The sequence below is a fragment of the Halichoerus grypus genome, chromosome 7, assembly GCF_964656455.1.
Source record: "Halichoerus grypus chromosome 7, mHalGry1.hap1.1, whole genome shotgun sequence".
Lineage (NCBI taxonomy): Eukaryota > Metazoa > Chordata > Mammalia > Carnivora > Phocidae > Halichoerus > Halichoerus grypus.
This window is the reverse complement of record NC_135718.1, coordinates 154,993,847-155,020,543: the sequence shown is the minus strand read 5'-3', so window position 1 is coordinate 155,020,543 and position 26,697 is coordinate 154,993,847. Positions and strand designations below refer to the sequence as shown.

The 26,697-nt window shown below is 64.6% G+C and overlaps 3 protein-coding genes and 2 long non-coding RNA genes across 28 annotated transcripts in view; 2 read left to right on the top strand and 3 right to left on the bottom strand.

The window, feature by feature from the left end:
- Window positions 1-3,246, bottom strand: part of DCST2 (DC-STAMP domain containing 2) — a 10,598-nt gene extending 7,352 nt beyond the window's left edge. Inside the window, 7 exon segments of the mRNA XM_078078594.1 lie at window positions 116-273; window positions 955-1,168; window positions 1,596-1,661; window positions 1,902-2,099; window positions 2,347-2,448; window positions 2,684-2,854; window positions 2,979-3,246. Of these exon segments, the coding sequence (XP_077934720.1) occupies window positions 116-273; window positions 955-1,168; window positions 1,596-1,661; window positions 1,902-2,099; window positions 2,347-2,448; window positions 2,684-2,854; window positions 2,979-3,246 (1,177 nt within the window).
- Window positions 2,247-17,811, top strand: DCST1 (DC-STAMP domain containing 1). 7 transcript variants are annotated; one of them, XM_036124456.2, is made up of 16 exons: window positions 2,265-4,085; window positions 4,153-4,227; window positions 7,616-7,744; window positions 8,080-8,219; window positions 8,937-9,153; window positions 9,246-9,389; window positions 9,844-9,965; window positions 10,303-10,460; window positions 12,313-12,412; window positions 12,539-12,634; window positions 12,738-12,864; window positions 13,144-13,260; window positions 13,619-13,761; window positions 13,856-13,969; window positions 15,782-16,077; window positions 17,705-17,811. In XM_036124456.2, exons 1-15 carry the CDS (start codon window positions 3,566-3,568, stop codon window positions 16,031-16,033), a joined length of 2,454 nt encoding a protein of 817 aa, XP_035980349.2. In that variant the 5' UTR covers window positions 2,265-3,565; the 3' UTR covers window positions 16,034-16,077; window positions 17,705-17,811. The 7 variants fall into 7 exon arrangements, 6 of the variants coding, with proteins under 6 accessions (XP_077934718.1, XP_077934716.1, XP_077934717.1 ...); XM_036124455.2 differs by lacking the exons at window positions 15,782-16,077; window positions 17,705-17,811 and having other exon boundaries at window positions 2,262-4,085; window positions 13,856-14,299; XM_036124453.2 differs by lacking the exons at window positions 15,782-16,077; window positions 17,705-17,811 and having other exon boundaries at window positions 2,262-4,085; window positions 12,313-12,634; window positions 13,856-14,299.
- LOC144382645 (uncharacterized) lies at window positions 11,759-12,318 on the bottom strand. Its single transcript, XR_013450037.1, has 2 exons — window positions 12,136-12,318; window positions 11,759-11,945 (listed from the first exon to the last, which is right to left on the bottom strand). It is a non-coding gene; the product is annotated as an uncharacterized LOC144382645 (long non-coding RNA).
- LOC118555951 (uncharacterized) lies at window positions 14,554-16,133 on the bottom strand. Its single transcript, XR_004927232.2, has 2 exons — window positions 16,025-16,133; window positions 14,554-14,812 (listed from the first exon to the last, which is right to left on the bottom strand). It is a non-coding gene; the product is annotated as an uncharacterized LOC118555951 (long non-coding RNA).
- ADAM15 (ADAM metallopeptidase domain 15) lies at window positions 16,329-26,697 on the top strand. Of its 18 annotated transcripts, none has more exons than XM_036124436.2 (23): window positions 16,329-16,558; window positions 17,705-17,811; window positions 18,439-18,515; window positions 18,884-18,962; window positions 19,127-19,203; window positions 19,294-19,492; window positions 20,603-20,668; window positions 20,744-20,812; window positions 20,889-21,058; window positions 21,179-21,260; window positions 21,700-21,848; window positions 21,933-22,107; window positions 22,339-22,431; window positions 22,547-22,851; window positions 22,931-23,132; window positions 23,390-23,467; window positions 23,877-23,949; window positions 24,130-24,268; window positions 24,680-24,749; window positions 25,359-25,430; window positions 25,842-25,913; window positions 26,167-26,291; window positions 26,379-26,697. In XM_036124436.2, the coding sequence occupies exons 1-23, from the start codon at window positions 16,480-16,482 to the stop codon at window positions 26,419-26,421; spliced, it is 2,601 nt and encodes an 866-aa protein (XP_035980329.1). In that variant the 5' UTR covers window positions 16,329-16,479; the 3' UTR covers window positions 26,422-26,697. The 18 variants fall into 18 exon arrangements, 16 of the variants coding, with proteins under 16 accessions (XP_035980329.1, XP_035980328.1, XP_035980330.1 ...); XM_036124435.2 differs by having other exon boundaries at window positions 25,356-25,430; XM_036124437.2 differs by lacking the exon at window positions 25,842-25,913 and adding an exon at window positions 24,916-24,989 and having other exon boundaries at window positions 25,356-25,430.

Here is a 26,697-nt window from a genome sequence, read left to right as displayed (position 1 = left end):
CCATTCCCCTTTAGGACCGAGGACTCCCCAGAGGCAGTGCTGTGCGTGGGGCCCAGGGTCAGGGCTGTGAGGGAGGGAGGCCCTCGTCTCTGTCCCCGGTCCTCGGGGCCCTCACCGGGCCGGATGTACTGTCTGGCCTCGTGGGCACTCAGTGGCAGCACCGTGGGCAGCCCCGCCTCAGAGCGGACGGCCTCCATGTGCAGGAATCGGCTGGTGATGTACACGTTGTCAAAACTGACCCAGTTCAGGTAACAGTACCGGTAGAACAGAGCTCTGGTGGGGTACACGTGAGGCCCCTCAGCACCCCAGCCCCCACCCCTGACCCCAAACTCCAGCCTCCCAGGGGATGAGCTGCCACCTTGCAGCCGGAGCCCCCAGGCCGAGCCCCCAGCCCGAGCCCCCAGCCGGAGCCCCCAGCCCGGAGCCCCCAGCCCGAGCCCCCAGCCGGAGCCCCCAGCCCGAGCCCCCAGCCGGAGCCCCCAGCCCGGAGCCCCCAGCCCGAGCCCCCAGCCGGAGCCCCCAGCCCGAGCCCCCAGCCGGAGCCCCCAGCCCGAGCCCCCAGCCCGAGCCCCCAGCCGGAGCCCCCAGCCTGGAGCCCCCAGCCTGAGCCCCCAGCCCGAGTCCCCAGCCGGAGCCCCCAGCCCGGAGCCCCCAGCCCGAGCCCCCAGCCCGGAGCCCCCAGCCCAGAGCCCCCAGCCGGAGCCCCCAGCCCGAGCCCCCAGCCCGAGCCCCCAGCCGGAGCCCCCAGCCCGGAGCCCCCAGCCCGAGCCCCCAGCCCGAGCCCCCAGCCGGAGCCCCCAGCCCGGAGCCCCCAGCCCGAGCCCCCAGCCCGAGCCCCCAGCCCGGAGCCCCCAGCCCGAGCCCCCAGCTGGAGCCCCCAGCCCGAGCCCCCAGCCCGAGCCCCCAGCCGGAGCCCCCAGCCCGAGCCCCCAGCCCGAGCCCCCAGCCCCTCACTGGAGGTAGAGGACGGAGAGCAGCAGAGGTGTGGTGTAGCCCATCAGGGCCAGGGCCTCTCGGACTCGGTGCAGCTTCATGCTGACCGCTTCGTGGAGGTCCAGGGCCACCTGGGACAGGCTCCGAGAGGCATTGAGGTCCACGGAGAAGTGGTGGGTGGCTGTCACGTTGAACTCGAACTCCCGGCGCACCCGGTTAATTAAGTTCCTCACAGCTGGGGCCAGCAGGTGCAGGGGAGCCGGGAGCCAGGAGGGTTAGGAGGGGGAGGGCCTGGCACAGCTCACAGACCAGCCGGGACCCCCCGAGGAGGAGGGGACAAAGCCCCTGCGGTCCATGCTGTCACCACCGCAGGCCTGACACCACAGCCCCCGCCCCCATCACCACCCATCTCTGTGCCCTGTCCGGGGCTGGGGGGCGGAGGGGGCACAGGAGGCCCTGGTCCTCTCCCCCCTCCTGCTCTAAAGCCCAGCTTTGGCTGAGGCACCTCCTCGTGGCTGGGCCTCGCTTTCCTGAGTCCCTTCCGGGCGCCTGTCGTCCCGCTCCGGCATTCTCATTCAGGACTGGGAGCACTCCCGGCCTGGTGAGGCCGTGCCAGGAGGAGGGGAGGCTGCGGGCAGCAGGGCTGGGAGGGGGCCACTCACGGGTGCCGAGGGTCTTGCGCAAGAAGGTTTGGATGTACTTGGGGATGACGCAGAACACCTGGACCACTGGGACCCAGAGACCGAGCGTCAGGAGAAGCGAAGACACATGGCCCCTCCTGCCTCCGGGGTCCTCTGGCTTCTGCTCTTCCCACTGACCTTCACACTGGCTCCACACCTTCTCCCCATTACCCCAGCCCCCACACCAGTTCCTCCGTCTCCCCCACCGGCCCCGTAGCGGGCCCAGCCCTGAGAACGGACCCCCCACGTGCTGGCTCCCCGGGCCCGCGGGCGAGCCCCGGCTCTCACCACTGGCCAGCCCGCAGAGCACGAGCTTGAAGGGCATGAGCACGTAGCACAGGTGGTAGGCTCGTGGTATGACCTGCATGCAGCTGTCCTTGGCGTCTTCGAAGACCCGCGTGCACTTGAGGTAAGGGTTGCCCAGCTCCGCGTTGCACACGTCGCCGATGTGCAGGACCCAGTACCACACGTTCCGCAGGGCCCTGGCTGGGGACAGCTGTGGGGCTGGTGCCCAGGCCTGCAGCCCTGCGGCACCTTTTCAGGGACTTGGGGAACCCAGGGCAGCACCCAGAGCAGGAGAGACCTGTGGTCAGGGGCCTGGCTGCGCTGTATCCAGCAGGGCCTGCTCAGCACCCAGGAGGGGCCCCAGTCCCGGACAGGGGCGGAGGTGAAGAGACAGGGTGAATTTTGAGCCCCCCCCCAAAAAAACCCCAGCCATGCTGAACGTGCTGACCGACATGCTTCACACCATCCATGATGGACCGAAAGAACTTGCGGACCCGGTCGGCCACCTCCTTGGCCTTCCGGGCAATGGCTTTAATCTTGTTCAGGGCACCTGAGAAGCAGGAGCAGGGGCACTGGGGGCTGGTTCTCCACTGCTGCGGGGTGGGGTGGGGAGAGGGCGCTGCCCCCGGGAGGTGTGGGAGCCAGGCGCCGAGGGGGTGGAGCAGACCAGGGAGCAGGGAGAGGGGGTCTGGCCGGGCGCCTGGAGGGGAGAGCCCCTCGCCGGCCACAGGGGGACGGAGCGGGAGGGCCGCAGACCGCGCGAGCAGGGGGCCACGGGGCCTTACTGACGAGGGGCTGCTTGGCCCGCTCCAGCGCCTCGGCGGTCTGGTTCAAGGCCAGCTCGGCCCCACAGGCCACGGCCTCGCTGGCCTGGGTGAAGTTGCGCAGGGTGTTGGCACAGGGTCCTTGTAGCACCAGCCCGAAGGCCGCCACCAGCAGCAGTGTCCGGCCCTGCTCTGGGGGAGACGGCTCCGTGGGCGCAGGGCCCCGGCCTCGCACACAGCCTCTCGCAGAAGCTTTCAGATTTCCCTCCAGCCCCCCCCGCCCCAGGACCCCCTCCCCTCGGTACCCCGCGCTCACTGGAGAAGGCCTGGGGCAGCAGCAAGAGGACAGTGACCCGGACCTGGCGCGAGAACCCCATGCCCAGGCTAAGGAAGGCAGCCAGAGTGAGGGTGCCCACCAGGCAGCCCCAGGGGCTGTGTCCTTCCACCAGCAGCTGCAGGAGCCCGTAGGCCGTGGCCAAGGACAAGCCCAGGCCAAAACCCCCCATGCTGCGGACCACAGCCCGAGCCATGCTTGACTCCTCTGCCCCCAAGGGGTGCACAGTGTCCTTCGTGACTCTGGGCATGGTTGCTGAGACCCGATGTCCGCCCGTCTCCAGGAGATGCCCACCAGGTTCCGTGGCCCTTCCAGGCTCCCAGAATGCCTCTCCACATTCTAAGGTTCCGGAGGCTTGTATTGTATCTGTCTTGGAGAGCCTGACCCGGCTGCGGGACTGGAGAGGGCACGTAGGTCGCTAGTCTCCTTCCCCAAGTCTCAGAGCAGAGGGAGCAAGACACAGACCTCACCCAGGCTGTGGGGCGGCAGAGGGGACAGAAGCGGACCTCTGCGCCGAGGACATCCTTGAGGACATTTGTGGGACGAGAGAGGGTCCCCAAAGCTGACTCATGGCTGGCACATTTCATCAGGACAGAGCAACGGGGGAAAGAAGGAAGCTCCCCCACACCAGTGAGTCAGTCACAGAGACCCCGTCCTTTCCCAGGGCCGTTCAGCCCCTCGGGGCCTCTCATCCAGCCTGTCCCCTCGGACCCCCACGCCTCCCCCCACTGTGGGTCCCCCAGTGCCCCCCTCCAGCCAAGCCCCTTCCTCTTCTCTCCCTCACATCTGCCCTGCATCCCCAGGGCCCCCCATCCTCCTTCAGGATGTCCTCCCCACTCTCGCCACGCCCACCCAAGTCCCCCCAGGCTCTCCCCCTGCAGGCCCCTGCCCCTGATGAAGCCCATCCCAGCCAGAAGAGTGGGCTGTTGGCCCCAGTGTGTTTGCCGCCTCCCCCCACCCCAGCAGTGCAGAGGCTCCTGAGCTGGGGGCTGCCTGTCCCCTGCAGCCGGTTCCTGCAGCGCCAGCCGGGATCGTTTCCCATTGCCGCCTTCCTGCTGGGGGCAAGCACCGGAGGGCTCCTGGCCATGGGTGAGCGTGGGCAGAGGTCAGGGGTGGGACCCATCTTTCGACCTTTGGCTTGACCCTGCACCCTCAGGTCTCTTTCAGCTCCTGGTGAACCCTATGAACATCTACGAAGGTCAGAAGATGGTGGCGTTGTACAGCGTGGTAGGTGAGTTCTGGCTAAGGACAGGGATGCTCGAGAGGCCTGTGGAGCAGGCCTAGAGAGTCCCAGGTGCCCAGAAGGGGTCCGATCTTGTTTCTTCTGCACCCAAGTGTCCCTCCCGGCCCCAGCCTCCTCTTGGGCTTTGAGGGGAGATCCATAGGCCCTCGGTCTATGGAAGAAAACAAGTCCTTGTCCTCTAGGGGCCTCCCCAACCAGAAGGACTCCATGTTACCCAAGGGTGCCCCATGGGATGCCCCATGTCTCCTGACCTCTCTGACCTTGTTTCCTGCTCCTCCCGATCGATTCCGTTCATTCATTCATTCACGCCTTCATTCATTCATTCAGCACTCACTGAGCCCCTCTGGGGGCTTCTGCAGTGAACAAGGTTGAGGGGCCTCCAACGGAGAGAGTTTAGGCAGGAAAGGACAAGAAAGGAACAAGAGCATTTCTGATGGTGACAAAGGGGCATGATGAGAGGAAGCTGGGGCCGTGGGGGAAAGGGGCTGGTAGTCAGGGAAGGCTTCTCGGAGGCAGCACTGGGGTGGGGGCCTTGTGTGGGAAGCTGTCGATCTACGAGAAGAGAAAACCCACCTGAAAGTGGTTTAACCACAGAGAAAGTTGATTATCTCATGTAACAACAAGTTTCAAGGCCGAGTGGTCTTTGGAGTTGGGATAATTCTGCAGCTCAGTCCACCTGCCAAGGACCCAGGTTCCCGCCATGTTTGGCCTGGTGACCGTTCGTCTTCAGGTCATGCATGGGTGACCACAAGTCCAGGCATCTCATCTTCATACACCAATGTTGGAAGACCAGAACATTCCTTCTTTATGTCTCCTTTAAGAAGGAGGAAAACGTTCCCGTCCCCCCAGCCAGCTTCCCGGTTCCGCTTGTGCCGGGCCGCCCCGGCAGGGCCCTCGCCAGCCCCCTCTGGGAACGGACCTGTGTGGGCAGCCACAGGACCACGGCGGGCCCCCATGGATGACCTTTCCCACGGACCCTTCACTTGCCGCTTATTTTCATTTATGGGACCCGGTCCTGCTTCCGTAATTGTGACTATTTCTGGGGTTGGAAAGGTCCAACCCAGGCTATACCCAAATCCCACCTCCCTGCACTCTCCAGCATCTTCCCTCCTGGCACCCCTGCCCCGAGGCCACTGACTGCTGGTGAGGGGTCCCCCAGTGAAGGGGGCATGGCCGCCCTGGCCTCCTTTCCCCACTTCCTTCCCCTCTGGTTCTTCTGCTGTCAGAAGGGATTAGAGGGACAGGGTCGGAAGCCTGAAGTCGTCCATACTGGGGGAACCCCACTGCCTCTGGGTGGCAAGCCGTCCCACCGGCTGCCTCGGGGGCCTTCCGTGGTGTCTGGGAGGCTCCGTGTGGCCCTCCAAGGTCCATTCTCCTGCTGAGAGTAGCTCTATCTGGCTGACCTCATGTAGCTCCTACCACCCGCAGCAAACGGGCTGCCCCCAGGGGGAGGACCTCTCAGATGGCATGAGGCCTGCCGCCCTCCAAAACGTCCAGAGAAAGTCATCCATCCTTGCCCTGCCAAAGTGGGAAAGCAGGTGCCTTGCGCTGCCCCCTCCCCTGCCGCCCTGAGAAGCAAGCAAGGCTCCCAGGTCACGTTCCCCCATCCTCCCCAGAGGCCCTGCCAACACCGCCCCGACCTGGCCTCCCACGCTGAGCTCGGGTGGCCGCCCAGGGGCGGCTTCCAGGTGCCGCGGCTCAGCAAGGGCCACCTTCCCCCGGCCCCTGTCTCTCCGGGGTCCCGTGAGGCCTCTCACTTGGCCTGGAAGTGAACGCCCCTCCTCTCTTCAGCCTCCCCTCCCATGTCTGCCTACTCCCACTGCTTCTTTTCCAGAAAATTCCATTTCTGGTCTGGTCTCTGTATATACTGGTTGGTAGAGGGTCAGAGACTCGTTTTGCCCTGCTGGTGGGCCCAGAGAGGGTTCCCAGCCCCCCGGGGCTCTCTGTAGAATGTAGGGCAACTACTTGCCAACTACCCTAGCTTGAGTCGTTGGCCAGAAGGCCAAGACCACGGAACAAACCCCTTCCGATGTCCTGTTAAACGGTGACTGGGTGAGACGGATCCAGATTTACCCCCAGGGGCCGGGGCAGGGACTGCCAGTTGGCCTTGAACGAAACTCAAGTTGTGTTAGCGAGGAAGAAGGCAGACACACCGTCGGGTGGCACCAGACAGGGCTCACAGCAAACCTGTATGACCAGGTGAAGCCAGCCAGGTGAAGAGCAGCGCTCCTGGCAGAGGCGGAATGAGCTTGGCATAGTGCAGGCCGGCTGCAGGCCTGTGTGGGCGGGCGAGGGAGGCGAAGGGCTGAGTGGCCCGGCAGAAGCCAGGCAGGGGCCCCATCACGGGGGTCAGTAGACCACGCTGGGTCAGACCCCAACTCTGGTGGAAAGTCCGCAGCTGGTCTGAAGCAGAGAAGGGACAGGGTCAGTTGGATGTGCTTCCAAGGTCACTCTGGCTGCCTTGTGAAAACCCAAGTACAGAGGGGAAGCAGGGGACCAGTCGGCCCCCGGGAGAGGGGACAGGGACCCGGCGAGGGCCCAGGAGGTGGAGGGAGGAAGTGGAGGGACTTTGCTTTGGCGAAGGCAAGCGCTCCATCCCACAGGAAGCTGCTGGGTTCCCTGCCCAGCTATGCTGTCCCTTTGGCCTGGAATGCCGTCCTGCCTCCTAACTACACTTTACTCATCTTCCAGCCCCAGCTGACACGTCAGCGGCTTTGTCCAGCCTTCCCAGCGCCACCCTCCCCACAGACACGCCCGCCCGCCCAGCCCGGAGAAGCGCCTCCCTTGTGCACTTAGCGCTCGGGGCTGTAGTCATCTGTTTCCTCGCGGCTCTCTCCCTGCATTACGAGCTGCAAGGAGCTCTCTGTCTCCTTGCGGAGACCACAGGGAGACACCCGTTTGCTAACACACACCGGGAGGTCCGTGATTAAGGCTAAAATTAGGGACGGAGATTGTGAGTGGGAACAGTGAGGTGGCTCTGAGCACCAGGACTGTTTCCAGAACTTTCCTCTCGCGCTCCCTGCCCCCTCAGCACCTGGGGTGTGTGGGAACCCAGCCTGGAGAAGAGAAGTGCTTCCCCCTCCCCGAACACACACACACACACACACACACACACGCACACGCACACACGCACACCCCCGTCGGTCGGGGCCACGGCTCCACGCCCCTCCCCCACCACGCAGCTGAGCCCTGCATACGGCTACCCAAGGAGCGCGGGAGTGAGCGGCCTCGGAGGCCTCCCCGTGTCCGCGTACGTGGGGGCAGAGGCAGGACGGCCACGGCTCCAGAAAGAAGTTGGGGGCTGGGTGCTCTGCTGAGCCTGGTGGGTCAGGCCGCAGCCTCACTCGCCTCACCACCTGTTGCTGCCTCCCGACAGGCTTGGGCGCGCTGGGCTGGGGGACCTCCCCTCACATCCGCTGTGCCAGCCTCCTGCTGGTGCCCAAGATGCTGAGCAGGGAGGGCCGGCTCTTCGTGCTGGGATACGCCTTGGCCGCCATCTACGAGGGTGAGCGTGTGTCCCCGGGTGCCAGTTTGTGACTGGAGCAGGATCCTGGGTGGGCCACCTGATGAGACCCGGGCGGCTGAAGGGGAGAGACGGGGAGTCTGATCCAGCTGCTCCAGCTCGCTGGATGCCCCTGAGAGAGTTCCTCCGCGTCTCTGGGCCTCCTCGGTTCACACAGGGAAAACCCAGCCGGAGGGGAATGAGCTGCCCTCTCCCAGGCTCAGGGCCCCCTCGTTGTACAGTTCTGAGGGTGGTCACCCCGTATGCAGAGCGGGAGCGGAGGGGCCCTCAGGAAGTGACTAGCTGCGGAGGGAGACCCACTGGGGCATCTTCCCCAGGACCCGCGGCCAACCTGCGCTACAACCTGAACGAGGTGATCGCGTCGCTGGGCTGCACCGTAGACTTACAGGTCAACAACACCCGCGCGGCCTGGCGCGTCTCCACGGCCCCACTGCGGGCAGTGTTCAAGGACCTGCTGGTCAGGGCCCCGCGCACGCGGGCAGGGTCTGGGCTCCTCTCCCCTGGGGGCCGGCGTGACTGGAGCTGGGAGATCTGACCCTGGACTCAGTTTCCCAGCGGGGCGCCACTGGCATGTTTTGCGGGACTGTCCTCAAACATTGCGGGACGTGCCCTGGGCACCAGCTGCCGGGAGAGCCCTCGCCCCCAGTCATGGGACCCGCAGCCCCCATTTGCAAACACCTGGGTAGGCGGTACTCTGGGCAGCTGAACTAGAATGTCAGGAAATCGGGAGCCAGGAAGCCTGGAGGCCCACAGGATTGTGGAATCGGCCTGTGGAGGACTGGAGGCTGGGGGTGTGGGAGAATTGGAGAGTTGAGGAGTTGGGGAGATGGGCTGACATCGGGGACACTGGGACTGGGGACACTGAGATGGCACAGTGGTCTGGGAGATTAGAGCGAAGTCCCAGGGCCTGGGGCACCTTCCGTCACTAGCGGGGATCTGAGATGGAGGCCGGCGCAGGAGCTGGGCGCTGGGCGGGGGCAGAGCAGGGGCGACTGGTTGCAGGGCAGGGGGGTAGAGGGGTGTCCCGAAGACTGAACAGTGGGGCATGGGGTGAGGCTGTCTCGGGGCCCGGGCTCCATCCAGGCCTGAGGGAAGAGCCCGGAGCTCGGCCAGAGGGAAAGGACAGGCTCCTCGCTGCCCCACTGACCGCTCCTTCCTCGGCCCCCAACCCCAGGGCAGCAAAGATTCGCTGAAAGCCGAAACCCAGAACATCTCCAAGTCCTTTGAGGAGCTGGATGCCCAGGTGAACAGTGATACCGGCTACGCGGCCGAGAACGCCACGGGCTTCGAGGGGACAGCCCGCAGTGTGGACACTCACCGAGCTCTACCTCCCAGGCCCCGTCTCTCTACACAGAAGATGTATGAGCTGAAGACCAAGCTGCACTGCTCCCGTGAGGGCACGGGGGGCGTGGGGGGCGCGGGCCGGGGCCAGGGCTCCAGGCCGGCCGTGGGGGCCTCACCTGCTCCCTGCCCCTTCCTGCAGACGTGGTGGATCGGGCCATCCTCAGCTGCCGCCGCTGGTTTGACCACAAGCATGAACAGTGCATGCAGCGCATCTGGGTCCCGCTGCTCAAACACCTGCTCTGCTTGCCCATGAAGTTCAAGTTCTTCTGTGGCATCGCCAAGGGTCAGCGGGGCAAGGGGGAGGGTGGGAGCCAAGTCCCTGGGGACCGCTGGGTCGGCGTGGGGCAGGAAAGCCGTCAGGCAGGCAGGGCTTAGGCCCCCCACGGGCTGGCTCTGCCACCCAGCTGTGTTCACAGCGGGCCCCGGTTCCGTCCCTCCATCTGAAAGACGGGCCTAATAGTAGTACTCACCCCGTTAGGGGGTTCTGAGGATTTCAGGAAGCAAGGAGCAGAGCTGCACACAAAGGGATTTTCTTATAAATGTTGCTATCATTAATAGTTGGCATGGTTACAAACAGGTGAGAAAAATGAGGGAAAATCAGTCCCCAGGACACGGGACTCACGGAGCGCGGAGAGGGGAAAGCCTCAGCGTGGAAGGTCATGGGTGGAGAGGCAGACAGGGTGGACAGGAGGGGGGACCGGCTGCGGACCTGCCCCCTGCCCCCCCTCACCCCGCAGCGATGGAGGTGTGGTGCCAACGCCGTATCCCCGTGGAAGGCAACTTTGGGCAGACGTACGACTCCCTCAACCGGTCTATTCATGACCTGGAAGGGGAGTTTTCGGCCACTATTGAGCTCAAGGTAGGAAGCAGGGGCGCATGGGCTGGGGGAAGCGAGGGAGCGGGAGAAGGGCACGGGGCCTGCAGAAGAGCGGGTGACGAGGCACAGGGAGGACGAGGGGGACGGGGACAGGGAGGGGCAGTGCCGAGCCTGTGGTGGGCAGGGACCCGACCGCCTGCCAGGTGAGAGAGGGTGTCAGTCCGACGGGCGCAGGGGAGCAGGACGGCGGGGAGGAGGGACCACGCCCGGGCTCTCCACACGGGGGTCCTGAAGGTCCTGGGAAGAGCTGGGGGACACGAGCAGGGCGCCAGGGCAGAGACGCCGGGAGGGCCACATCCGCACCCGTGCCCTCCACCAGGAAGAGAAGCAGGCAGCAGTGCTGGGCCTCAGCCCAAGCTGGGAACACATGAGCACCGAGCTGCGGGACTATGTCCGCCACCAGGAGGCCCAGCTGGAGTGGGCCCTGGGGCTGCTGCGTGCGCTGTTCTCCTGCACCTTCCTGCTGGTCCTTCACGCGTGAGCCTTCCCGCCCCGAAGCCCCTTCCTCCCTGGGACGGGGGCCTGCCTTGCGGGAGCTGTGGGAGCGCGGCCAGCCGCAAGCGGGAACGTTGGTTGTTTATGGAGTTAAAGGAGACGGGGGCCTGGTGTAGGGGACACGTGGCCCGTGCTCTGCCACCTTGAAAGGGAGCTGGTCTTCATTTATCTGCCCCCTTCTGCCTTCATCCCAGCGCTGACTTCTTTCACTTTCAGCTCTGACTTCTGACTGTTCTCCTGCCCTTCATGTTCCCCTTGGCTCTGACTTGGCCCATCTCTATCGTCCAGCCCTACTTTCATTTTCTGCCGCCTGCTGCGTTGGCAGCTACTTTCCCTCCATTTGGACCAAAGTCCTCAACCCCACCCAGCCTGGCGTCCAGCTGGGCTGCCCCGGGCCTCACTCTGTTTCCCCGCTGACCTCTGGACCCTCTGTTTCCTGTCCCCACCCCCAAGTGCCCGAGATGGGCAGGGGCTGGGCAAGGGCGGCCACAGGGGGGAGGTGGGGGGCTCCTGCCCCGTCTGTGGGGCAGGTGAGGGCACGGTTGTGTGTGTGCCAAGGGCGCCGCGGGAAGACAGAGTGAACGAGCCATCTTCCTGCCCTCAACACGCTCATGGTCTAGGGGAGGCCAGAGGGGTGCCCACAGAGCATGGGTGGTTGGAGGGCCGTGCGAGGGCCTGGCTCCCAGGACAGGGGTGGGAGCTGAGGACGGGCCCCTGCAAGGGCCATACATGGGTTTCAAAAGGCTGCAGATGGGGAGCCACGGTCAAGGAGAGGAAGGGTGTTCTCTTGGGCAGGGATGGAGGGTTCTGTGGGATGTGGAGGGCAGAGGCTGGGCTGAAGGACGGGGCTGATGTGGGCATGGCCCCAAGAGTCTGCAAAGCCCTGGAGGCTGGAGGCTGGAGGCCCAGGTGGGTCAGAGGTTAGAGCGCCTGGCGGGGAGCGAGGCGTGGCAGGAAGCCGGCCTGAGATGGAGGCAGGAAGGGGAAAGGTGCAGCAGGTCTCAAAGCCAGCTCGGGGAGGGAAGGAAGGAGGCGCAGAGTCCGCTTCCAGGCTTTCAACCTGGGTGAGGTCCCTGGCCGGCCGAGCGGGCGAGAGGGCGGGGCGGGCCGGGCGCGGGCCGGCCGCCGGCCTCTCCACACGGGGGCGCTCTCGGGCGGGCCTGCCCGTGACGGTTCGGTCCGAGGCCCGAGGGGCGTTCTACAGGGTCCCAGAACCCCTGGAACGTAGGTTTCACAGCTCACGGAGCTTACTTAAAGTAACTTGCAGTTTTAAACCCATCTCCAACAATTAGCATGTTTTCCTTAGGAAACCGAAGCATTACGTGGGACTTTGGGACATGCGCAGGGGGCCACTTCTGCACGCACAGAAAACACTGCCGCACCGGAGGGTGTGTTGGGGGGGAAGGGAAATGTAGGTGGGGGGTGAGTTTTGCTTGAAGCGACCTCCAGAGGATGTTCGGCGGCTCGCTGGAGAGGTGGATGTGGGAGTCAGTCGCAATGGCTGGTGGTTCTGCAGCCTTGAGGGGCTTCCCGCTTCCCTGTGCCTTTGCTTCTGCTCATTCCTCTGCCTGAGACCCTGCCAGCAGGTCCATGCCTGGGAAACCTCCCTTCCCGCCCAGGCACACGACCCCCTGCCTTTCCACCTGCGTCTCCTCACCTGTGTGGACGCCGGCCCTGCACCGGCCTGCTGGGGGCTGGCACAGCATCCCCGCCCAGGACATAGACGGTGCTCGGCGCATGCTGGGTGCTCTGGGGAATGACGGAGCGTCCAGGAAGCGCATGGTGGGGGGTGGGTAAGAGAACCTGGGGGACACCGACATGTCCTCGCGCACAGGGCCTTCTCCTACACGGACAGCTATAATGGCGACATCCGATTTGACAACATCTACATCAGCACCTACTTTTGTCAGATCGATGAGCGCAGGAGGAAGCTGGTGAGTGAGCACAGCCCTGGCCAAGGGTGCCCTGCTGCACGTCCTCTGTGGCTTCACGCTCCAGAAGGGCAGAGGGGCGAGGGGAGGGGGCCCTGGTGTCCCTCGCTGGCTGGACATTTTATCCAGGGCAAACGGACATTGCTACCACTGCGCAAAGCCGAGAAGAAAACCGTCATCTTCCCCTGCGACCCCTCCGTGCAGGCCTCGGAGATGAGGAACGTGGTGAGCAGGCCGTGGGGGCGGCCACGCGGGGTGGGGCGGGGCATCGGAGGGCCGTGCAGGGCGGGCGGCGCTGCCAGCTCAGGGCCTGCGGCTCCTCGGGCAGGTGAGGGAGCTCGTGGAGACGCTGCCCGTTCTCCTCCTGCTTCTGCTGCTGTGCGGCCTGGACTGGGCCCTCTACTCCATCTTTGACACCATCCGCCACCACTCCTTCCTGCAGTACTCCTTCCGCAGTGAGCCACGGCCCCGCGCGCCCCCCGCCCCCCCCCCCCCCGGCAGCCACTTCTTCCAGCCCCTCCCTGACCTGCTCGGGGTCGGACCTCAGCCCTACGATCCGACACCTGTCCCTGGGGGCCTCTGTTTCCAAGCCTCCTTTATATCTGTAACAGGGAGTGAGCGGATGGAAGGTCCCACGCAGCAAAGGATTTCTATGCCTTGACCCCCCGACATCCAGTCCCCATCCTGCCCCACCCCCTAAACTGCGACCCTTTCCTGACCCCCCACGGCCTCAGGCAGCCACAAATTGGAGGTGAAAGTGGGGGGGGACTCCATGCTTGCCCGGCTTCTTCGGAAAACCATTGGAGCCCTGAACACGTCCTCGGAGACAGGGGTGCAATCAAACAACATGGGTGAGCAACGCTGGAAGTCTGGGTCAGAGGAACGGAGGGCGGGGGCCAGGGTCTTTCCAAGGCGTGGCAAGAGGGGGCTCTGCATGCTGGGGTTGCAAGGATCAGAGCAGGAAGCGTCAGGTCGGACTCGGGTTGCTGGAAGATGACAGCCTTGGGTCCGAGGGCCGTAGGGACTGGGGCCTGGGGGTCCCAGCGCCCTAGAGCCACGCTGTCCAACAGAACTTTCTTCCACATCCGAGCCGAGCAAATAGCCTCACGAGCCTGGTAGCTCCGGGCCGGAAGGGGCCACTCTGCAGGGAAAGGGGCAGGCAGGAGCAGAGCAGCCCGGGGGTGCCCTGACAGGCCCACCCCGCCGCAGCCTGCCTGCCCCAGCCCGTGAGCCTGGACGCCAGGGCTTACGTGAGAGCTGCCCTCCCCGTCGGCCTGCTGCTGTGTGTCTGTCTGCTCCAGGCCTTCGCCTACCGGCTCCGGAGGGTCATCGCCGCCTTCTACTTCCCCAAGGTGCTCCCTCCCCCAAGCTCGCAGGCCCGCACCCAGCACCCCCCCAGCCTGGGGGGCGCACTGTCATACCACTGACCCCTCTCCCTGGCCCCAGCGCGAGAAGAAGCGGATCCTGTTCCTCTACAATGACCTGCTGAGGAAGAGGGCAGCCTTTACGCAGCTGAGGAGGGCTGCCATCCTGAGGCGGGCACAACAGCAGAAGGCCCCAGTAAGTCCAGGCCTCCTTCCCGTGGCTCCTGTGGCTGTGAGGGCCGCAGCAGGGGCCTCTCCTGTCAGTCCGTCCAGCCCCAGGGGCCCAGGCCTACGGAGCTCAGCGAGTTCTGACAGGATGCATGCCAAGGGCCCTGGTCATCCAGCTCCTGGGGGTCAGGGCTGCGTCCACCTCTGTCCCCCAGGATTCAGCCCAGCCCGAGACACTCAGTGGGCCATCAGGAAGCAGGCAGAAAAGGGAAGTCCGATTTGATATGGTCTGGCTAAAAAAAAGCAAGGGGGCTCCTTCAGAAACAAGGGACGGGAGGCAAGCCACAGGATCTACTGAGTGTCTTTGGGGGAGGCGGGGAGGCGGGCGGGCTGGGGGGTCTGGAAGGCACCATGAAGGGTCACATAGGATAAGGAAAAAGCACAGAGCCAGAAGAACCAGGTTCCAGTCCACACTTCCTCATTAAGCTGTGTGGCCTTGGCCACGGTCCTCACCAGACCTCAGTGTTTCCCTCTGAAGGACAGGGAGCTTGGACAGATGTGTAAGGCCTGGTGCAAGGCGTGTGCAGAGATCAGCAACAGCGTGGCAGAGGCTGCTGGTGTCAGAGGGCCTGGGTTTGAGTCCTGGCTCCCTCCTTTATTGCCATGACAACTGCGATCTGGAGGATTGACTAAATGCTGGGCCTTGGTTTTCCCTTCTGTAACCGGAGTGAGCTGCTACTCCATTTGGTGGTTGTGGGGACTAAGGGAGTCTCACGCTTGTAGCGCAGGCATCTAGCAAGTTCCATGCACATACTAGTTGTCATCATGTGACCCTGGGCAAGTGACCGCCTTTCCAAGCATGTTTTCTCATCTGAAAGAGAAATGATGATAACAATGCCTGTCTTATGGGGTTTGAGTGAGCTAATTTATTTACACTTTCTTAGTAGAGCATAGTACAGGACCCAACATTATTAAAAAAAAAAAAAAAAAGAAAAAGAAAAGAATGGCAGCCATTCTTAATCAGCCCCAACAGAGCTCATGAAAGTGAGAGACCATCTTTGCTTGACTTTTCCTCCAGTGCCTAGATCCTCCACCCCATGACACAGAGAGGCTAAATGAGTATGAAAAAGTGAGCATACTGTGATTCCATGACCTGGTCAAGAAGGAAACTGGATTTGGGTAGGCAGGTGGAAAGATGAAGGGCATTCGTCCAAGCTAAGGGAACAGAATGTGCAAAGACTCACAGCCCAGAGGGAATGTCAAGGGCCGGGGCTAGTCTGAGAGGCTGGCACAGAGGATGCCAAGTTCAAGCTGGGGCAAGTTAGAGCAGAGGCTAGAAGGGGACCAGAGCGTGGAAGGCTCTGCAGGCCAAGGCCAGGAGTTCTGCCTTTGCAGTGGGGCCTCTGTAGTTTCGGTGGCCTGCAGAGAGGAATTCCTGGCAATTGTGGGGCGAGAGGGTGGGAGCACAGTGAACCAGACCTGTCATCAGGAATCGGGACCGGGGTCAGCCAGGTTTGACTGCTTACTCTCTGTGCGCCTTGGGGACTCGCTTACCCCTCCCGAGATTCCGCTTTCCCGCCAGTAAAGCGGAGAACACAGCAGTGATAATCTCGCACGCCCTACTGCCTTCCCCGCCCACCGTGAGAACCAGATAAGGCGGTTTACGGGGAAAGAACAGGTGGTGGCTGGGGGAAGGAGCGGAAGCTGCACCCCCATTCTCCATCACCGCGCCGGGGAGGGCCGCCCTCTACACCCGCTGCCCTAGCACCCCGGCCCCGCAGGGCGCCCAGCACGTGGGCGCGGACCCCTCGCAGCCCTCTCTCCCGCTCGCTCCCGGCAGCGCCACCGCCTGGCGGACGTCCTGCTCCGCCGCTGCCCGCTCCTGCGCCGCCGGTTGCGTGGGCGCTGCGTGGTGTGCCAGGCGCCCGGGACGCCAGAGGCCTACGTGTGCCCGACGCCGGACTGCGCGGCCGTGTACTGCCGGCCGTGCTGGGACGACATGCGGCGGCGGTGCCCCGCCTGCACCCCGCGCGAGGAGCTCTCGTCCTCCGCCTACAGCGACAGCAACGACGATGCCACCTACGCGGAGTGAGGGGGCGTCCTGTCCACCGGCTCCTCCGCGGTTAATAAAAGCCGGTACCCTCCCCACGCCCGCGCTTCCCAGGGGTCTGACCGGCAGTCCGGAGACCGGGCCGCCGACGTGACGCGGGAGGGCAGCCGAGCTGCAGGGAAGGGGTCCGGCCCCGGGCCGGGTGGAGACGCGCCGCCCCAGCCGGTCGGTCCGGGCCTCGGCTCCCACCGCGCGCAGCAGCCGGAACGCCGCAGTGGCGAGCGGCGCGGGCCCGGGCCCTCCGGGGGCGGGGCCGCGGCCTCCCCGGGGGCGGGGCCTGGCCGGGAGCCCCCGGGGCGGGGGCGGGCCGGGGCGGGGCCTGGTGGCTGCTCGGCGCGGCGGGGTGCGCCAGGCAGACCCGGCCTCCGCGGCTCCTCGGCGCGCGGCCCAGCACCTGCTGCCCTCGCCCGGCCCGGGGCGCCGCTGCCATGCGGCTGGCGCTGCTCTGGGCCCTGGGGCTCCTGGGCGCAGGCAGCCCTCTGTCCCCCCGGCCGCTCCCAGATATAGGTGAGTGCCCGGCCCTCAGTGGGCGGGGGGTGGGGGGCGGAGAATGGACCGGGAGGAGGCGCAGGGAAGTCAGGAGGCACGGGGGTCGGCTGGAGACTCGGGGAGACCCCCAACCAGAGCGCGGCCCGCCCTAGTTCGCTGTCCTGGCTGAGGGCCCGGCGACTGGGCGATGGAGTGGAGAGAGGAGGGGGATGCCGCCCCCCCGCCCCGCGCGGTCATCCTCTGCTCGGTCCCCGCGGACACTAACAGGCTCCGGAGCCGGGCACCGAAGGCCCTGGCCCAGCGCCCCCTCAGGATGGTGGGACAGGGTCGCACCTCCCCGGGACTGACGTCTTCGCTCCTCTGGGGCCTAGCTGACCGTTCCACCCGGTGCCAGAGCGCCGAGTGGTCAGGGCCGGTAGGGTTTGGCGGAGAGGATTCTTCCTGGGCCCCCTTCCCAGGCCTGAGCGGCCAACGCACCCCTCGCCCTGATGATGATGCCGCCAGAAACCCGGCGCAGCGAGCGGGAGGGAGCGCGGGAGGAGCCGGGGAGGGAGAACTGGCCAGGAAAGAGGCTGACACCGGACTCCTCCTTGGAACTTTCACTTCCCGCCGCTGTCTCGGGCCCGGGGCTGGAAGGGCAGGCGCGGGTGGGCTGGCCTCGGGAGAGAGGGCCATTGTGGGGCCGGGGTGCTCAGGGAGGAAGCTGGGGGGCGGCGAGCGGGTGTGCCTGACTGGGTAGGGGGTGTTTAGGGAGGGGTGTTTGCACTGCGCACCCAGAAATGGGCGTTCCCGGCAGCTCCGCAGTGAGGACAGGGGAGGGCGGAGTGGGCACCGGGCCACAGGGCTTCGCCCAGGCCTGAGAGGGGGCGTTCCTAGGGGGGTGATTGCGAGGGAGTAGGAAAGGGAGCTCCCCGCCAGAACCTGGGATTGGCCTGGGGGGGGGTCAGGGAGAGGCGAAGGCAGGACGTGCAAGGTGGGGTGCTGGGATGAAAGTTGGGAGCCGCAGAGAAGACCCTTCCCTTCGGGATTCTCCCTTAAGTCCCAGCATGCAATGCAGGAGTCCTTCAAGCAGAGAAGGGCCCGGGTGCCCAGTGGGCACCAGTGTGCCCAACGCTGGTGCCGGCTCTCTCAGCACCCTCTCGGGGTGTTCTGGGCGCCCTGCAGGTGGCACTGAGGAGGAGCGGGCACGGCCAGAAGGGGCCCTGCGTGGACCCTCGGAGCCCCAGATCCTTCCGGACATCCCGACACTCAGCCTCACAGAGGTGTTTCAGGTGAGCCGCCCTCTCCCCCCAAGTGAAGAAGCACACCCCTGCCACCCCACAGAGCCGTGTGTCTGAGCACAGGTGAGTGGACCCCCCCGCGCAGCGCGGCCATCCCAGGGCTGGCTGCCCCTCCTGCCGCAGGCCAGCACCTGGCTTCACTTATGCCCTCAACATCTGCCCCCGCGCCTGCCCCAGCCTCCGCCCCAGCCGGCTGTCCCGCTCCCCTGGGAAAACCCTGAGGCCAGACTTGCTTTCGCGGTCTCATTCTGTCCCTTTTCTCCCCAGGGGAGTGGGGGGCTTGGAGAAGGTCAGGGCCTCACCAAACACCCCCCATCCCCAATTCCAAAGCTGAGTCAGAGGAAGGGCTGGGGCCTGCACTGGGTCTTCCATGATGCTTCCTCTCTGGGCAGGAAGCCGAGAAGGGGCGGCTCAGATACCTTCCTTGACCTCCCCACACAACCCCCCAGAACAATGCCCCAGGCCGGGCAGGGCTTCCTGGCCCCTCCCTCGGGACCCCCCCACCCCCACCAGTGATCTAATCGTTGGTGCTCTCCGAAGGGCCTGAGGTTTTCTGGTTAGAGAGGATAGGCATTTCGGGCAGGGCCAGGGAGGTGACAGGCCCTCTGCTGCCCACAGACCAAGCTGCCTGAGGCCTTGCGGATCCAGTTGGAATTGGATGGTGAGAGTCATGTTCTGGAGCTGCTACGGAACAGGTAACAACACTAGTGGTCCCGTTAGTAATGTGGATAACGTGGCGGACAGCCATACAGCACTGACTAGTGCTTGAACTCATAACAACCTACAGGGCAGGTACTATTCGCTATTACTGTCCTCGTTTTATATATGAAGAAGTCAAGGCACAGAGAGGCTAACTAACTTGCCCAAGGTCACACAGCTAGGATGCAGTAAAAACCAGATTAGAACACAGAGAGCTGGGCAGAGTTTGTGACCCAACCACTATACTCTGCTGCCTCTGGGGGAAGCCTGGCCCCCAGCCACCCCTCTACCACCTCCCAGGCCCGCAGGCCGTTCCTGCACCCCCCAGGGAGGTAACTGTCACCGCCTTGCTTTTTCTTCCCAGGGAGCTAGTCCCAGGCCGCCCGAGCCTGATGTGGTACCAGCCTGACGGAACCCGTGTGGTCAGTGTGGGACACACTCTGGTGAGTCTTATGCCCTGTTTCTGGCCTGAGGGAAGAAGGCAGGGGCCACCTGGAGGGTGCCATCCCTACAGGACGTGGGAGGACACTGCATCTCTTCACCAGCAGGCCAGCCTCCTGGTCTCCAGCCTGGCCTTCAAGGTAGCACTGCTATTTCTCTGCTGTAGGAGAACTGCTGCTACCAGGGAGCGGTGCAGGGCCGCGTGGGCTCCTGGGTCTCTGTCTGCACCTGCTCAGGGCTCAGGTACAGAGAGTGCATCCCATGTGGGTGGGGACAGTGAGGGTGCATGAGGCATGGAGCTGAGAGGCTTTCTGACTTGCTGGATCTTCCCAGGGGGTTGGTGATCCTGTCCCCAGAGAGAAGCTACACCTTAGACCTGGAGCCTGGGGACCTTCGGGCCCCCCCGAATATCTCCCGGATCCAAGACCTCTTCCTGCCAGGCCACACTTGTGCCCTGCGCTGGCGTGCGTCTGTGCCCACCCAGGCTGCCCTGGAGCCACCCCGGGGAAGGCCCCGCAGCCACACGCATCGGGTGAGGATGAACAGCGGGCTTTCGTTGTCCCCGAGGGCCAGGCCCCAGACCCTCTGAGCCCTGTGTTCCCAGAACCTTCTGAGGAGCAACTGTCCACACCCCTGTGTGAACATAATCTCCTTTCCTCTTCCCAACAACGCTGGGAGGTATGTCCTATCAGTAGCTCCATTTTAGTGAGAACACTGGCTCGGAGAGGTTAGTGACTTGCCCAAAGTCATTCAACTAGTGACTGATATATCCAGGATTTACATGCAGGTACTTGACCCAAACTCCACATCTGTCAGAAGATCCCCGAACGCAGAGAGCGCTCACTTGGCTAGAGATAATACAGTTACCAGTCCTAAAGCAATATGAGTCCAATCTCCTGATTTATAAAACGGGGATGATAGGGGCGCCTGGGTGGCTCAGTCGTTAAGCGTCTGCCTTCGGCTCAGGTCGTGATCCCAGGGTCCTGGGATCGAGTCCCGCATAGTGTCAGGCTCTGTGCCCAGTGGGGAGTCTGCTTCTCCCTCTCCCTCTGTCCCTTCCCCTGCTTGTGCTCTCTCGCTGTCTCGCTTTCTCTCTGTGTCTCAAATAAATAAATAAAATCTTAAAAAAAAAAAAAACAGGGATAATAAAACTACTTACCTTTCAGGGTTATTGTGGAGACTAACTGAATCTATTTATCTATCCATATGCACAGTGCTTAGAAGTGTGCCTAAAGTGTGATAAGTATATGATGGTGTTATTTTTTTATTTATTTTTTAAACCTTATTTATTTATTTTTTAGTAATCTCTACACCCACTGTGGGGCTCGAACTCACAACCCCGAGACCAAGAGTCACACGCTCTACCAACTGAGCCAGTCAGGTGCCCCTATTGTCTTCTTTTTAATTTGGAAAAGGCACTGAATTTGGAGTTAGAAAGCAGGCTCTACTCCCAGCCACGTGACCTACTCCTGGGTCCACCTTGGGCAAGTCGCTGGCCTCGCGGGCTCTCAGGGGCTCATCTGTAAAATGGGCTCTGCTCCCCTCCGGCCGCCGCCCAGGGTGGGCGTGGACGCGGTTGCTGCAGCCCCGTGCGGCTGCCGGCCGTGAGTGCTGGGCCTGATGCTCCTTCCTCCGCCCACAGCGGCGGCGGGATGTGGTGACAGAGCCCAAGACCGTCGAGCTGGTGATCGTGGCCGACCACGCGGAGGTGAGCTGGCCCACGCGCGTTCCCCCCGGCCCCACCCGCCTTGCTGCTTCTCCTGCTCACTTCTTGGGCCCGCAGGTCCAGAGGTACCCGGACTCCCAGCACCTGCTGAACCGCATGCTGAAAGTGACCCTCCTCCTGGACACCGTGAGTGCTGGGCGGGGCAGCGCCCTGACGGCCCTCTGGCCATCGGAGCCCATCTCCTGAGCCCCAGTTCTTTCAGTTCTTCCGGCCCCTGAATGTGCGGGTGGTGCTCGTGGGCCTGGAGGCCTGGACCCAGCGGGACCTGGTGGAGATAAGCCAGGACCCAGGTCTCACGCTAGACAGGTTCCTCCACTGGCGCCGGAGAGATCTGCTGCCTCGACTGCACCACGACAGCGCCCAGCTGGTGACGTAAGCCCCCCGCCCGGGCTCTGCTCTGGCCTGGCCAGGGTCACACCCCCTCCCTATCTGAGGCCCTGAAGCTCTGGACCCCTTGGCTTTGGGCCTGACTTTGGCCTCACAATCCCACAGCGCTACTTCATTCTCTGGGCCCACGGTGGGCATGGCCATTCAGAACTCCATCTGTTCTGACTTCTCCGGAGGTGTGAACATGGTGAGCTATTTCAGGTCTCCTCCCTATTCCCAGTTCAGTTCCTCCCCACTGGAGGGCCGCTGATTCACTGAAAGCCCTACAAAGTTACCAACCCCAGAGCTGTGGGCATGGGGGCAGGGCTGTATGACACGTGGCCTCTGCGGTCGTGGCACCCTCTCCTGTGGCCAGCTCACCGCTTTACTGGTCTTCACCTATTTCCTGGGGGAGGAGGGGGTAGCCGAGCCCAAAGAAGAGAGGCGAGTGCCCAGGGCCACACAGTAAGGGAGGGGCACAGAGCTGAGTGAGCCCCCGGTTTCCTGCCACCCAGGCCTGGGCTCTCCTCCTACTTTAGAAGCAATTAAGGAGGGAGGCGGTGCTGAGCGCCCCGGAGGTCAGATGAGGAGAGAACAGGAGCAGTCAGGCTGCTGCTGGACCTGGGGTGTCCCCTCCCCAATGCCAGGACCACTCCACCAGTGTCCTGGGAGTTGCATCTTCCATAGCTCACGAGTTGGGCCACAGCCTGGGCCTGGACCACGACTTGCGCGGGCACAGCTGTCCCTGCCCAGGGCCGGCCCCTGCCAAGAGCTGCATCATGGAGGCCTCCACGGAGTGAGTCCCTGCAGGGGGGCGGGGGGGGCGGGGGCAGGGCCCGAGGCCGCCCGCAGCCCCAACCTTTCTTGCCACGGTCCCCAGCTTCCTGCCGGGCCTGAACTTCAGCAACTGCAGCCGGCAGGCCCTGGAGAAAGCCCTGCTGGAAGGGATGGGCAGCTGCCTCTTTGAACGGCTGCCCAGCCTGCCCTCTCTGGCCACTGTCTGCGGGAATAAGCTGGTGGAGCCCGGCGAGCAGTGTGACTGCGGCTTCCCAGATGTGAGCCCCTCCCCCCAAGCCTGGCCCCACCCCTCCTGGGCCCTCGCCCCGGGTCGCCGCCCCTCGGCGAGCGTCCGAGCCTCCCCTCTCCGCAGCTCCCCGTCTGTCTGGGGGGACAGCACAGGCCGTGCGGGCCTCCAGCTTCTACTTGCTGTGTGCATCCTCGGAGAGCAGGGGTGGGGCGGGCTCTCAGGCCTGGCCCTCTCCAACTCGGGGTCCCCCTGCCCTCAGGACTGCACCGACCCCTGCTGTGACTACGTCAGCTGCCAACTGAGGCCCGGGGCGCGGTGCGCGTCCGACGGGCTCTGCTGTCACAACTGCCAGGTGGGCGCCGACGGGACCCTCCAGCCACCCACCGCTCACCCGCCGGGGCTCGGGGCGGAAAGGTCTTTCGGGGGGACCCGCCCAGCACCCACACCGATGCTCCCTCGCCCCGCAGCTGCGCCCGGCCGGCGGGCAGTGCCGCCCGTCCAGAGGGGACTGCGACTTACCCGAGTTCTGCTCAGGAGACAGCCCGCAGTGCCCTCCCGACGTCAGCCTGGGAGACGGCGAGCCGTGCGCGGGGGGCCAGGCCGTGTGCGTGCGGGGCCGTTGCGCCTCGTACGCCCAGCAGTGCCAGGCTCTCTGGGGACCTGGGGCCCGGCCCGCCTCGCCACTTTGCCTCCTTGCTGCCAACACTCGAGGGGATGCCTTTGGGAGCTGTGGGCGCAGCCCTAATGGCAGCTACGTGTCCTGTGCCCCTAAGTAAGTGAGGAGCCGGGGGTCCCCTCTGGGTTTGTGGGAGCCTTGGCCTGACCCCGCACCTCCTCCCTCGTTACCTCAGAGACGCCATCTGCGGGCAGCTCCAGTGCCAGGGCGGGCAGGCCCAGCCTCTGCTCGGCTCAGCCCGGGGTCTGCGCTGGGAGGTGCTAGAAGCCAACGGGACCCAGCTGAAGCTGAATTGCAGCTGGGTCCACCTGGACCTGGGCGACGACGTGGCCCAGCCCCTGCTAACTCTGCCTGGCACGGCCTGCGGTCCTGACCTGGTGAGCGGTCCCAGCGGGCAAGGCCAGAGGGAGGGCCGTGTGCACGAGCAGCGCCCAGGCCTCAGGGTCCACCAGTGTAAAAGGCAGACTCTCGGGGGGGGGGGGGGTCAGAGTCACACTGCCGACTGAACAGCGTCCTGCCATCCTGGCAGCCTCGGTTTCCCCCTCTGTAAGGGCAGGGCTGTGGCCTGCCAGTGCCTGTGACGCTTGGTGAGGCTGTGACCTTGGTTCTCTCCCCACCCCCCACCCCCGGCCAGGTGTGCATTGACCGCCGGTGCCAGCCCGTGGACGTCCTGCGAGCCCAGGAATGTCGAAGCAAATGCCACGGACACGGGGTGAGCGGGCGTGGTGGACACGGAAGGGGACAGGGAGCCTCCGGGGGGCAGACAGGAGGGCGTGGGGAACACACACATCTAGGTTCTAATCCTCGCTCTACTCCTTCCTAGCTGGGTAGCCGGGGGCACATTATTAACCACTCTGAGCTCAGTTTCCTCAGCCAGCCAGTGGGCGTCCTGGGGTCCAGGAGATGAGGACGAGAGGGTCTCACACAGTGCCAGCGTGGAGAAGGTGCTCACGGGCTCGTTCGGTTTCATTTCCTCGGCTATGGACACAGGCTCCATCTCTCCACCCCATCATCCCCAGCATACCTTCCAACTGTGGACAGAGGAGATCCTGAAACGCTGGGGGCAGGGAAATGCAGCCCCAGAGTGTAGGGCCCCTCATCGCTCAACCTCTATTCCCTAGGTCTGCGACAGCAAAGGACATTGCCACTGTGAGGCGGGCTGGGCCGCCCCTGACTGCACCACCCGCGTCAGAGGTAGCTGGGGGCAGCGGGCAGGGGCAGCTGGGAGGGCATCGTGGCTCACCCTTTACCGCCCCCCCTTCCTCTGACCCCTTCCCGTTCTCTGATCACTTCACCTCCGTCCCCGCCCTCCACCCCTTCCTGGGTGTGGGATTCTTAGCCCTGCCCACCTTCAAACCTGCCCTCACCCCACAGCAACCAGCCCCCTGACCACAGGGCTGCCCCTCAGCCTCCTGCTGTTGGTGGTCCTGCTGCTGCTGGGGGCCGCCTACCGGCACCGCGCCCGCCTACGTCAACGGCTCTGTCAGCTCAAGGGACCCAGCTGCCAGTACAGGTACGGATCCCCTTGCCCCCAGCTCGCTCGACGGCTCTGCTGAAGACGGCTCTGCGGTCCTGTCCCCAGTCCCGCTGCAGTGCCGGACACCGGGCTCTGCCCCCAGCCCCTTGGGCCAGCCCACGCACGCCTCGCTCCCCTCCACGTGCCCTGTCACTCCTCACCTCACACCCAGACCCACGGAGGGCAGCTGGGAAGCCAGGGCCACCTCTGCCCAGGAGCCCTGTGCTGAGTAGGTGGGGCCCTCCCTCAAGCCCCTCAGCCCCCCCCTCACTTCTCACTGGGCCTCAACCACACTCGAGCTGCTCTCCAAGGGGCTGCAAAGGGTCAACCCCACTCAAGGGTCGCGTGTGGGTGGAGAGCATGGTCTGACGCTGGGCCCTCTCCCTCCTTGCTTTTCTTCACGTCCAGGGCAGCCCAGTCTGGTCCCCCAGAACGCCCAGGACCCCCGCAGAGCGTCCTGCTGATGCCAGGGGCCAAGGTAAGTCATGCATACCAGGGGAGAGAGGCCCCACCTTGCCCAGGCATCCAGCGTGGGCCCTGGGGTGCGGGCACTGAAGGCCCTAGACTCAGAGAAAGACTCCCATTGCCCACGAGTCAGTCAGAGGAGTCGGGGCCAGCCCTCCCCTACGCTCCCCTGGCTGCAGGCCCAGAAGCAGAGTCCAGCCTGGACTGGGGAGGGACATCACCTAGAGGAGGGCCAAGCTGGTGGTTCTGAGAGGTGGGTCTGCTGGTGCTCCCAGCAGGGGCCCCTGGAGGACAAGGTGGGTGGTGCTCAGAAATGGCCTTCAGGCGCCATGACCTGATGAGGCCCAGGTCACCATGTGTGGAAGGCTGGCGAGTGCCCCGCAAGCCCCTGGAGCTGATGACAGGGGTGTGTGTGGAGGTGGTCCGCATGCTCACTCTGCCACTTGTCGCCCCCTCTGCATGCAGCCAAGCAACTGCATGCGCGGCCCCCCCACTGTCCCTGGGGCCCTGGCAGCCCCTCCCCAGGCACTAACCCCTCTCTGCCCACATCTGTGTCCGTGCTCCCTCTCCCCGACCCCACCCACCCCGATCCCGCTGTCTGCTCCCCATGCTCTCTCAGCAGGCCAGTATTCTTGGCTTCCCGGCACCCCCCTCCCGGCCGCTGCCTCCCGACCCTGTGCCCAAGAGACTCCAGGTAAATCCGGGCCAGGCCCCGCCCTGGCCCAGGGCAGGTGGGAGGCTTGGTGCCCCACTGCAGTTCTCACCCCTGTTCCCTGCCAGTGGCGCTCTTCATTAGGGGACCAGGGTGCCCCTCAGCCTTCAGACACTCTGAGCCCCAGCAGCCGCAAAGGGTGAGCCTCCTGCCTTGGTTTCTACCACCACCTGGTGGTCAGTGGCAGGACTGCAGCTGGCCTGGGACACCACTGTGACCCATACCTTCCTCCCCTGAGGCTTCTGCGGGCAGGCGCCCAAGCCCTGTGCGCATGTCCCCATTCTCACCTGCCCCCTGGCTGACTTTGCATGTTGAACTGAACCCCTGGAGAGAACCACTGCATGCCCGCTGGCCCCTGGCTGTGCTCACAGCGCTGCCCCTCTCTCTGTTCAGGCTGAGCTGGCTGACCGGCCCAATCCCCCCACCCGCCCTCTGCCCGCCGACCCGGTGGTGAGGCACCCGAAGGTAACATGTGGGGAGAGAAGGGTGCAGCCTCTCCCCCACCCAGGGCTGTGGTGCTAATAGCCCTGGCAGTCGTGGCCATGGTGAGATGCCCCCTCTGTGCATGAGGACACATACCCTGGTGTCCTTTAACGGTGACAGGTTGGTTTGGAACCAAGGTGACCTCTGGAGCCGGCCCCACAAGCTGGTGCTCCCCAGCAACGGGGTGGGCAACACGACACCCCCTCCCAAGCCAGCCTCCCGCTTTCTTTCTCAGTCTCAGGGGCCTGCCAAGCCCCCACCCCCGAGGAAGCCGCTGCCAGCCAGCCCCCAGGGCCGGCGCCCTTCGGGTGACCTGCCTGGCCCAGGAGCTGGAATCCCGCCCCTAGTGGTACCGTCCAGGTGGGTGCGGGGGATGCCAGCGCCGGGCGAATGGTCTGGGGAAAGGGGGACCTCTGACCTTTTTTTTCTCGATTTCCCGCACCCCAGGCCTGCGCCGCCGCCCCCAGCAGCGTCCTCGCTCTACCTCTGACCTCTGCTGAGGTTCCGCTGCCTGCAAGCCGGACTTAGGACTTCAAGAGGCGGACTGGCCCCTGGAGTCCCGCGCGATGACTGAAGGAGCCGGAGCCTGGGCACGGCGGAGCGGGCAGCCTAAGACTGCGGGCACCTCCACGCGCCGACGAGCAGCACCCTAGGGACCCGCCAGGCAGTTGCAGCTGGGGGTGGGAAGGGGCTGGGCGCCGTCCTGCCTGAGGGAGGTGCACACAGCCTGTCCCTGCTCTGGTGCAATAAACCTGAGGTCTGGGGA

What these genes read in the sequence shown, in the direction of transcription:
- DCST1 (XM_036124453.2), top strand. Translation starts at nt 3,566, where the DNA reads ATGGCTGGCACATTTCATCAGGACAGAGCAACGGGGGAAAGAAGGAAG. An exon ending in CGGCCACTATTGAGCTCAAG is followed by an intron (nt 9,966 to 10,302) that starts GTAGGAAGCAGG and finishes GCCCTCCACCAG; the next exon opens with GAAGAGAAGCAGGCAGCAGT. An exon ending in CCGCCTTCTACTTCCCCAAG is followed by an intron (nt 13,762 to 13,855) that starts GTGCTCCCTCCC and finishes CCCTGGCCCCAG; the next exon opens with CGCGAGAAGAAGCGGATCCT.
- ADAM15 (XM_078078581.1), top strand. Translation starts at nt 17,527, where the DNA reads ATGAAAGTTGGGAGCCGCAGAGAAGACCCTTCCCTTCGGGATTCTCCC. An exon ending in TCTGCTGTCACAACTGCCAG is followed by an intron (nt 22,432 to 22,546) that starts GTGGGCGCCGAC and finishes CTCGCCCCGCAG; the next exon opens with CTGCGCCCGGCCGGCGGGCA. An exon ending in CGGTGGTGAGGCACCCGAAG is followed by an intron (nt 25,914 to 26,166) that starts GTAACATGTGGG and finishes TTTCTTTCTCAG; the next exon opens with TCTCAGGGGCCTGCCAAGCC.